General features: G+C 44.3%; 1 protein-coding gene across 1 annotated transcript in view; it reads left to right on the forward strand.

Moving 5' to 3' along the window:
- Nucleotides 1-5,187, forward strand: part of MAGI2 (membrane associated guanylate kinase, WW and PDZ domain containing 2) — a 1,147,386-nt gene extending 1,142,199 nt beyond the window's left edge. Inside the window, 2 exon segments of the mRNA XM_054692500.1 lie at nucleotides 4,479-5,033; nucleotides 5,036-5,187. Of these exon segments, the coding sequence (XP_054548475.1) occupies nucleotides 4,479-5,033; nucleotides 5,036-5,142 (662 nt within the window). The 3' untranslated portion in view covers nucleotides 5,143-5,187.
- Nucleotides 5,188-11,193: the final 6,006 nt, after the last annotated feature.

Consider the following 11,193-nt stretch of genomic DNA (forward strand, 5'->3'; position numbering starts at 1 on the left):
TGAGAAGGATGGTAGGGCCAGGATCATTCTGGCTCTTGGGATTACGTCAGTAATTCTAATTTTTTTTTTAAGATTTATTTATTTATACAAGCACTGGGTACGGTCAGAAGCACGGGAGGGTAAGAAAATTCATCAGAGCCAGAGCGGGGAACAGAACAGGCAGACTGACGAAATACACTGCTGAGGAGAGCAGCGGGCGAGACTGGAGAGGTCTGTCACACCATGTGGGACCCTCGCTGGGGGCCAGGGATCGAACCGGTGCTGCAGAGGCTGCAGGCAGCTTAGCAGCCCAGCGCTCAACCGCTGCGCCACCAGGGGAGGCCCCAGTAATTCTAAATTTTAATCTAAGAGCGTGAGAATCCATTGAAAATGTTAAGCAAGGGAATGGCATGATTCAGTTTACTCTCAAAGACATTGCAGATGCTGTAAGAATAATCATGGGAGGAAAGCAAGAGTAGAAGTAAAGAGAAGAGTAGGTTAGTGTAGCCCATGGGAGAAGTGACAACTTGGCAGGCACACCCCTTGAGCCTGGTAAGCTAGTTTAGTTGTCCGGGGTTCTGAGCTCTAGGGAGGGTGTATGGTTCACAATATGCGATATGTCACTTCTCTTTTCTGAACAACACTAAAATTCATTCTTAAAATTTGTCTTTAGCAGTACTCCCAAAAGAAAGATGCTACCCTGTAGCTTTCTCTTAAGTGTGATTATCTTGGGCACCCTCCCCCCACTGCTCATTCTTCAGGGATTATCTCTTGAACTAGAAAGGTGAAGATGAAGTTGTTCGGCTCTACTTGTATCTATGTTTATATACTTGAAGATAAAACTGGTGAGCCCTGCAGGTGGATTTTATTTGTGAGGTAAAGAAGAGAAAGAATCAAGGATGATTCCAAGTGATGGTTGTGCCGTTCACCAAGATGGGGAAATAGAGATAGTGCATAGTAGACTTGGGAAGGAAAAATTTCTACTTTGGATGTGTTCAGTAGAAGGTACCAATGAACTATCCAAGTGAAATATCAGGTAGACAGATGGATATGCCAGCACAAAGCTGGTAACACAGAGCTCAGCAGAAACATTTGTGAGTACTGTCGTATAGAAGGTGCAAGAAGAGATGACCACACATAGGAGAGACCTAAGCCTGAGGAATGCCAACATTTAGAGGGCAGGTGAAAGAAGGGGAGCTTTCAATGTATATTGAGAAGCTGTTGCCAGAGAACTAGGATAAAGAGCAAGAGAACGGAGTCTGTGGAGGCTGAGTCCATTTTGTTGCTGGGAGTAATTGGCTATGTGAAATGTGGTGTGTTAAAGCATGAAGACGCCTTGTGTTCTGAGTTTGAGAACATAAAGATCATAGGTGACCTTTGCAAGATCAGTTTCACTTGGGTGCAGATGGCACAGGGCAGGCAGAGGAAACCAGTTTGGAATAAAAGGCTTTTTCCTTTCTGATTTCAGTCATTGTGCCCAGGGACATGGTTTAGACAAAGGGGAGGGGCTGCAGGCATTCCAGCAGACCCCTGTGGTCGACTTCCTCTGTCTAAGATGGGTCACTGTTATTTCTAATTCTGGGTAGACTGTCTCGGAAAGAATAGATGTGTGGAGCTAAACTTCCTGGGCAACCACTTCGTAAGCAAGCCTGACCACACCAGACAATGGGCAGGTTCAACAAAAAACAGAGAGGAGAGAGGTTTGAAAGAGCCAGAGCTGATGCTGTAAATTCTTGTGGTTATCGTGATCAGGATTTCATGAAAACTCTTGCTGACCATAAATGACAACACCCTAGTGAGGCAGGTGATGGAGCAAGGCGGGGAAGGGACAATCTGCTGCCTGCCCTTGGTGCCCCTTGGAGCTTTGCTGGAGAATTCTTGTCCCAAAAAATGAAACTATTAAACCACATAATGAATGTCCATCCTTAAGTCATTTTACTTTCTGACCTAGTTCATTTAATTTCTGACAAATATTCATAATCAGTAGTGGCTTCAAACATTTAAGCTTTAGTTTCTCCCACTAACTATTTAATAATCTATATACAAACACCTGAGAAATCATTTATAATGGGGTATTCTTTTGTATTTTTATATTTGAATAATTTAACTTCTAGTTTATCATTATAAGTAAGAAATTCATACATGAATGCTAAGTGTTCTGTTTAATGAAGGGATCTAGTTCCTGCTGGTCAGCAGTGGCCACTGAGCACGTCCATTACACTTGCTTTGAGCTTATTTGCAAGGCAACATCTTAGGAAAATTTTCTCAGTAAGTAAAAAGAGTAAAGAAACCCAACATTTTACTCCTGGCTGACCCATTTTGTAATCTTGGTCAAGTTACTTAACCTCTCCCTGCTTGAATTTCTCCTTCAGGAAATGTGAATAATACCAACCTCCCTAGACCTCAGAAGTAATTTGAGGCCAGTTAATTGACTCCACCATATGTGATCTAATGGTGGGGAAAACAGCTATTAAAATGTGAAGTATCATTAGCAAGGTTCAAGCTAGAGATTACCATTGCACAACTACCCTCTAGTTAGGCCTTGTGAAGCCCATTCTTAAACTCCTTCCAACAGTATTTCCTAGGTAGTAGAGTTGTTGCTGTCCACCATGTTACTTTGATTTTAAAACTCCAACCTAGCCAGAAGCAGAAATACTCCAATTTCACTGAATACATGTATATTTGAGAATTTCAGAATATTCCTTGAGGTGATCAAGGATACCTGGCGTAGAGCAAAGATACACCTGAGAACCACAGCCTAGGGGAATGGCTGGCTTACCTGCAAGTATACTAGTTTGTGTGGCCTTCACTGGAGCCCAGTCCATACACAAGCAATTGCTGGGGCATAGAAGAAAAATGTAACTCATGATAAGCCTTTCACTGCAAGCTTCTTTTCCCTTTGAAAGTGTCTAGGAGGTAGACATCTTATTCTTATCTTACGTTAGGAGAAATTGAAGGTCAGAGAGCTCGAGTGGTTGTCCAAAATCACATCAGTGGTAAATGCCAGCAGTAGGATTAGATTTCAGATTTTCTGGTGCTTTTCAAGGAATTTTTACTCTGTGAACATGACTATGAGTATCAGTCCATTAGGGAAAGAAGGAACATCGTGCACTAAATACATCATCCAAATTTCACAGCAAAGGGGAAACTTGTTACTGATTTGCTATTCAGCATATGGCCATAGCCTTTGGAACGAGCAAGCCCTCTGTCCTCTTTCTCCCCTCATCTCTTTATAAACTGGTGTCAAAGATAACAAATAAGAATCCTCAACTTGTGAACAAAACAGAAGACCCTTGAAGTCCACAGATCGAAGTCTCACTTAATGTTACAGAGGCAGGAATTTTAATTGCATGCAGCGGCTGGAGTGTGGGAGGCTGGTGTGAGGAACCTTACCCACCTCCTGCCACACAGACTTCAGTGTGGCTTCTCTGCTCCCCACGCATGACCATATGTCAATTCTATGAAGAAAAATTACACTCTGGAATGGTATTCCAAAACGTCCGGATTTCCAAAGGTCTTGGGACATTCCTTACAAATTCTTCACAAATACCAATAGCTCATTGCACTGGATTTCCCTGCCTTAATTTTACTTTAGTGGCCAGAAAGTCAGGGTAATGTTAGTGCTCTTAGTAACTAACTCAAGGCAGATTCCTAACACATCTGTCCGCCTACTTGGCTTCTGACCAGTGGCTGCTTTTAAAACAACCATTCTCGTTGTCGTCATTCTATTTATTCACGTGTTCTGTTGTAAATTGTCTCAAACTTTTGTTCCAAGTAAGAGCCATCGTAAATCCCAAATAAATGTTGAAACGAAGCTTCCTAGAAAGAATCATTTATCTTAGTCGTGGGCCTTCTATAATGTTATAACTACTAAAAAGAATTAAGGAGAATCAGTGATCTCTGCAAGATAAGACAATGTTTAGGTGAATTGAGCCATACTCCGAGCTTCTCTGTGGGTAGCTTAGAATCATGCTTTGAGTGACACCTAACGGTTGAGATAAGTCACTCTCCCAACTCAGACCAGTGTTTCTCAGAGCTTGGTTTATGGCCCGTCTTCAGAACCATCTGGGTGCCTCTTAACACTACAGAGAATTTCCTACTGGACTCTCTGGGTCTGGCCCCCGGGAATCACCACCCCAGGTGACCCAGCTGTCAACCTGAGAAACAGTGACTCGAGGGCGGTCCAGGCAGCCGTCCGCGTGGGCCTGTCACACCTGCCGGCTCCCCCGCAAGTTAGAAAGGGCCGAGATGAAGGGATGGATGGAGCCGGGCTTCGCCTGGTCATTCAAAGAGGGGAGCGGGTGGCAAGCACCCCAAGCCCCTGGCGGGGGGTGAGGGGCTGCGGCTGCCCCGTTGGCAGTGAGGGAGGGGGCGGCGGGCACTCGGGACCCCGAAAGCAGTGGCCGTGGGCTGCTGCTCTCGTCCCTGGCCTGGGAGGCTGCCGGGGCGTCGAGACTGGGCGGGCGCGGCCGCTAACGCCTGTGCTTCCTGCCCCACAGACGAACCCCCCGCCTGGAGTCCTCCCGCTGCCGGCACCCCCGGTCTGCCGGAAGTAGGCGTCTCCCTCGAGGACGTCCTCTCGCCATTCTCTCCATCACATCCAGCCCCACCCTCCGACCCTTCCCACCAGATAAGCCCAGACCCGGCTTGGGATATCAAAAGGGAACACGACGTTAGGAAACCAAAGGAGCTTTCGGCCGGCGGCCAGAAGAAGCAGCGCCTCGGGGAGCAGAGGGAGCGCTCGGCGAGCCCGCACAGGGCCGCGCGGCCGAGGCTCGAGGAGGCGCCCGGCGGCCAGGGGCGGCCCGAGGCCGGCAGGCCCTCCTCGGAGGCCAGGCCGCTCGGGCCCGCGGCGGCGGACGCGGCGGACGCGGCTCGGGCCGGCGGGAAGGAGGGACCCCGCGCCGCGGCGGGCCCCGAGCTCGGCCGGCGCGAAGGCCCCGGGGCTGCGCTCGCGGGCCCGGCAGGCGGCGGGGCGGAGCGCCCGGGCGCGCGGGAGGCCGAGGGCAGGGCGGGCGCGCGCGCGGGCCCCCGGCAGGGGGCGCGGCCCCCGGGAGCGCCCCGGGGCGCAAAGCCGCCGTCGCCCCGGGGCCCTGGAAGGTGCCCGGCTCCGACAAGCTGCCGGGCGCCCTCAAGCCCGGCGCCTCGGCCGCCAGCAGATGAGCCGCGCGCCGCTGCAGGCCGTTTCTTCTTAGGTTCCGTCTCACGGCGTTTTAATTTATTTTCACTGTCATCCGCATAGATCCACGGGCCCTGGGCCTGGGCGCAGCGACGAGAAGGCCCCTGTGTCCAGCGAGCGGGGACGGGCCGCGCGCAGACCTAAACTGACCCCCAAGGCCCCCAGTTCCGTTGTGGGGGCTTGGGCAGCTATGGAAGAACCAAAATAACGTGAAGAACACCACAGAGAGACAGTGCAGTGTAGCTTTAGTAAAACAGAAAGAAAAAATAATCCCCCCCACTGCATGAAGGATTTGGATGTCCTCCAAACTTTATATCAAGAAACTGGACAAGTTAAGAGCAATCACAAACTGGAATATCGCCTTAAAAATCAAACTGCACGGAGCAAGCTGAAACTGAGACAAGATTATATCTTTTAATTGATCTAAAGAGTTGTAAATAAATTGTTCTTGACATATCTAGACAGGGGTTAAAGGGTTTCTTTGAAACATTCAGAACTGTTCGCCCATGACGTTTCCATGGCTCACCCGCGGCGTCCATCACTGTACTAGCGGCACCGTTGCCTGCATCCTGCAGGAGGAGTTAGAAATCTAGTGAATTCATTGGTGTGATGCCATTTTTACTGCCATTTCTGTGATCAAATCATATTTCTGTACATTTTCAGTGGTAGGGAAAAAAGGTTTTAAAAATTGTATCCTAGGGAACAGTTTGCCATAGTCTGATTTTTGCAGTTTAGCGCATAGATCTTAATTGGTTTTCATCTAAAATATGAATTTTATAATTGAAGGTTATTAAACAATTGGTTTAATCACGATTGGCAACGCTGCAGTTCCTTTGTGAAAGGCTTTCCTGTTGTCTCAGGCTAGCAGAGATAGTAGCTTCTTTGTCAACAATGTTAAATTTCACTTACTGTCTTTTTTTAAACCCTTCCTCTTCCATTACTATTTTTCACTTTGACAGAACAGAGGCAAGGTATTTCTCCGACATTGCCCAGATTATAATGAATCTCTAATAATAAAAAAAAATCACTTATAAACAGTTTATTTTCATTAAAGAACATGACTCTTGATAGCATTCCTTTCTGCTTATCTTATTCATTCTCTTGTTTCTATTTAGGTTGCTTTTTTTGTCTTATATTTCCCAACATTTTATCTCTTTAGCAACATTTACATGTTTCTGTTTATTTTCGTGGCGCTCTGATTGATCCCCTAGTAAAATTCTAAGGCTTTCCTTTCTTCCCTGCTGTTTTAATATTTTTCTGGAAAATTCTGACTTCAATTAATTATCTGCTGGTACTTACTTGTAGCTACAAATATTAAAAGGCAAAATGTTTCTGAGGGCAATTTCTCTTTAATATGCCCTGAATGAGTGAGGCCTCTTCCTTTCCATAGTCTGCCCCTTACTGGAGTTCAAATGCAAATAAGCCTCACCTCCCTGCACTTGTAGACAAATAAGTAAAATGGGGAGATCGGGTTCATCGCACCAGGTCACACATAATAGCCTCCCTTGGCTGACTTTTTCCCTCTCTTTGTAATTGCTGTGTCTTGAACACTAGCCATTTAATTTCCATCAAGCATAGGAGTAGTTTAGTTGTTTGACAAGAGGAGAATATGGTTGAAAGCCTCTAGTGAAGGGTCTTGCAGCTTATAAAAAAGCAATTTCCAAAATGAAGCCCATTCATCATAAACAAAAGCACAAACACATGTAGCAGTTTATAATACTTTTGGTTTAATATCAATTAGTCTTTCTCCCCTGGACTAGAAATCCAGTATAGTTTGCCATTAATTTATTGAATCTGGTTTTGGACAATGCTTCTGTAGTGTAGCTGCACGTCCCGGTACTGTATCCTCTGACCTTTATTTTCCATGTGTTACAAAAGGAAAAAAAAAAAATTGAGATTACGCTTGCATAAACTCTAATTTGCACAGTTCACAGCTACTACTTGTGCAGTAATTGCTTTATGCGGCTGTAATCCATAACCTGTGAAGACAGCACATCATCTAAATCCCATTCCAAATAATATTTCTGTGTAGTGTTAGCTGTGAATTTACCCTGTACAGCTGTATCTCTATAAATATAATTCCATGTATTAATAGTCACAGAAAGACTGTAAGTGAGCAACTATTTTTATGAAACGCACCACTATGGATAAATTAACTTTTACAGAAATCTTGTTTACTGTATGATATTCTAAAACACTGTCAAATAAAATATATATCCAAAAATCTTTTCTTTTTCTAACTATATAGGCTGTGTGTTAATAATTACTGGGAGTTAATTTTTTTCAAACTGCAGTTTTCATAGATATTTTAAAATGTCACTTTAATGCCCAAACAGGACTTCTTTGAAACCTGACTCTGAATGCAGCAGGAATTACATAGGAAAAAACTGTTGACTTTTTTCACCCCAGCAAACAGATTTTCTCTTAGATGATCTAATTGGTATTTGCCTGCACCATTTATGAATTGGCAGTGTTTCTGTTGCTTGCTACATTGATTGATACCGAGCCTTTTTTTTAAAAGGATTTAAGATATCAATCAGCAGTTCCATCACATTTTTTTCCTTTCAATTGTGGTTTGCTTTTTTTTTTCTTCATGCAAACCCTCCCGGAGTTTATGCAGAAGCCAACATCTAGCGAACAGCAGTATGAAGGTCCAAAATGATTGGTTGATGTACTTTCTGCGATGAATTAAATCTCCGCAGTAGGGAGAAGAGCACCCCACGAGTTCATAGGGTGACAACCCTGCCTTCTTCCCACTGACAGGGAAAGTAGACCCTAAATTCCCAAACTGTCCAGTTTTTACATCAGTACCATGTTTTTAAAATGGAATATACTAGTATCACTTTTTCAAAAGGGAAGAAGGTGATGTGAAGTGTGAAATTAAGCACAAAAATGAAGCCATTTACGATAAATGTGTCATTCTTTATGAGCTAATCTGAGAATGGCCACGAGCAAGCCAAAAAAGCAAAAACAAGTTAGTTAACAAAATGGAGTTTAAATATTAATAGTACGCAGCTAATTAATATTTTAAAACAGAAAATAAGTCATTAGGACACCAAAAAAAAATTGAAATCAGAGACCAAAGGGATTAAGTCTTACAGGGCCAAGGCAGGACTGAGGTGCCTGAGGCCAGTAAGGCACCTGCCAGAAAAGTGCCTTACCGTGAATTCAGATCTGTAAGGCTAGGCAGGAAAATGTGAAAAAGTGAAGGGAGCCAAGTAGGAACTGGGCCAACAGACAAGCATCCCCTTCTCTAATGCTGTCATTTTGTCAAGTCCAAGTTCACGGTGGAACAGCTTTCCAGTTTCTCAAAAAAAAAAATCTGTTCTTTATTTGAAATTTGCAGTTTTAAAGTTTGACCAGTTTAATTCACATTTTTTAAGAAACACTGAAAAATAAGGAAAAACAATACCACAATAAACCATCTGCAGGCTAAGTCTGGCCCACAGCCCACCAATTTGCAGCTTAGAACAGCCAAGCTTTCAGCCGAGAAGCCCTCTCTTTCATCAGGGTCTGGTTCACCTTCCAAGCCATAGATTGTGGCGCCCCCTGAGATGGTAAAGCTTGGGACCCTTGAGGTCCATATGCACCTGGAATTACTTCAGATGTGGATTAATATTCTAAACATGAGGCTCTCCTCCAGAAAACTGATTGTCGTTTCTGCAGTAGAGGTGGATTTGCTGAAAGGCTGAAGAAACTGAAGCTTGCATGGACCCTGAAGCTTATTTGAAATTGTGTATTCTCTTTCTTAGAGTTTTCCCCAAACCATGTAAACTTGAGCTACCCAAAGGCAAATCTGACCTGTCGATACTACCAGTTTGCAAACCAACTCATGGCAAATCAGATGACCTATCTGCTGAAGAATTTGGCCTTAACACAGATTTCTTTTTCTAACAACCATAAGGCCATATGGGATGCCTATACAAATCACAACAGTGTTTCCCAAGTTTTAAAATAATTAGGGTACTATGTCTAACGATTAGCTCTGCATCATATATAATTCACTGAAAGCACCAATTAAATGTGTAGAAATTGTGATTATGATTATTGTGGTAATGGTAACTGTAGTTGTAAACATTTGGGTATAAACAATGGAGCAACACCCTAGAATTAAACTGAACTTTTGCTGGGCATTTAATAACATTATATCCAGACAGCTCAGTAGTCAGGGACCCCTTAAAGTTTGCTTCTGTCCTACCACCCTGCAGGGAGGGCGGCGGAGGGGGGGGGGGGAGGTGGAGGCAGTAATTGGCAAATGTGACCCATCTTTTTTTTAAAAGACTAAGAATTTGCTGGACTCTTTTCTTCTGATGAAACTGCTTCTTGGAGAGTGACTTGACCTGGAAGAACCTGGGAATCTTATGAAGCATAAAAGCTACCTTTGACTTTCTAAGGGGAAGGTAAGTTTTCTAAGACCAGAACAAGGTATATCTGGGTGAAAGGAATTGACCTGATTTCATCCCAGGTCAGCTGTTGTCACACTGGGAAACACATTCCTAGGGGCACACAGAGAGTTTCTGGAGGATACACAGGCATGGATGGCTTAAAGGGAACCATTTTCCAGAATGTCAACTTGCATTTTTATGCATTTCTGACCAGTGGTCTACCAGTTCCCCCCTCCCACCTGCACTGAACAAGGACTGTTTACGCTGTAATTTACTCTGGTACTTTGCCTTGGGGTATAAAAACCTTAGGGCGTTAAATGAAGGGACAATTGGCAAATGCAGCCCTCCTGTTGGAGAATCAAGAGAGAAAAGTAGAGAGCATTATTAAGAAATAGTTCAGTGAGCTGTCTTCCTCTATCCAGGAGCCTCGTAGGGTTCCTATCTATCTAAAAATTAGCATTGACATTTTAGTGTCATTTGGCTGTTTTTCTGGCTCAACCACAAGGACTGGTTTTGCTAGTTAGATTATATGGTAGATATTTTCCATAAATAAGTCAGATCTGCGGCTATAAGGTTTAAATGAAAATGTTAGGAAAGCATGCATATAAGAGAAGTACAGTCTTGGCAATATTTAAGTTTATCATAAAAATATAGGTGTCAAGTTAAAAAGTAAAATCGGGGCCTCCCTGGTGGCACAAGGGGTTAAGCACCGCACTATGAAGAAATCCGCAGCCTCTGCAGCATGAGTTCGATCCCCGGCCAGCCAGGGAGAAACCTACATGGCGCAGCAGACCTCTCCTATCTCACCGGCTGCTCCCCTCAGCAGTGTATTTCAGTCAGTCTGCCTGTTCTGTGTCCCACTCTGTCTCTGGTAGATCCTCTCAAACCGCCCCCCACCCCTACATCTCTGGCCTGTGCCCTAGCTCTTGTAAGCATAAATAAATAAATCTTTTTTTAAAAAAAAGTAAAATCAATCTTAATTTTATAAAATTATTTTTAGAAGCTGTGTGAGCTAGGAGGAACACTCACTAAGGCAAACCTGGCTAACTCAGTTTAATGAAAGCTTATAGTTGGTGAGCATTTATCTGTATATGGAAATATAGAAATACTATAAGTGAATAGAACACAGCCCCTCTTCTCAGGCTGCTGCTGATCTACTTAGGGAAGTAAGAAAACTAGCACAAGACAGAATGCAGCGTGACATGGGGGTGCAAGATTCTGTGGGATGCAGAAATGGAGGGGATTAGAGGTCCTCCTGGGCAAGTGGCATTTCAGTTGAGTTTTGAAGGATGGGTAGGTGTGAGGACGAGAACAGCAGGAGCAAAGTTAGTTAGAAAACTTGGAGGTAAGTAGGGAGAACAGTGAATTGTTTATTTGGACCAAGACTGTGTAACAAAAAGAGGGAAATTAAACAAAGAGGTTGGCTCAAGCAGATCATGAACACCATTAGTTAGCAGTGGAGAGTTGTGAAAGTTTTGTGGGGCGAGAAAAGAAGAAATCAGCCCTTAGCTCTGGAGGGTAATCCTGACAGTCCTGTCCAGGGAGAAGGAGCCGGGCACTGATATCAGCTCAGGTGAGACATGAGGAGTCCTGAAGGCCTGGAATGGGTGGGAGCAACATTCCAGGGCTCCGGAATAGGGAGAACAAGCT

Source organism: Talpa occidentalis, unplaced genomic scaffold (assembly GCF_014898055.3).
Source record: "Talpa occidentalis isolate TD23 unplaced genomic scaffold, MPIMG_talOcc4v2.1, whole genome shotgun sequence".
Classification (NCBI taxonomy): Eukaryota; Metazoa; Chordata; class Mammalia; order Eulipotyphla; family Talpidae; genus Talpa; species Talpa occidentalis.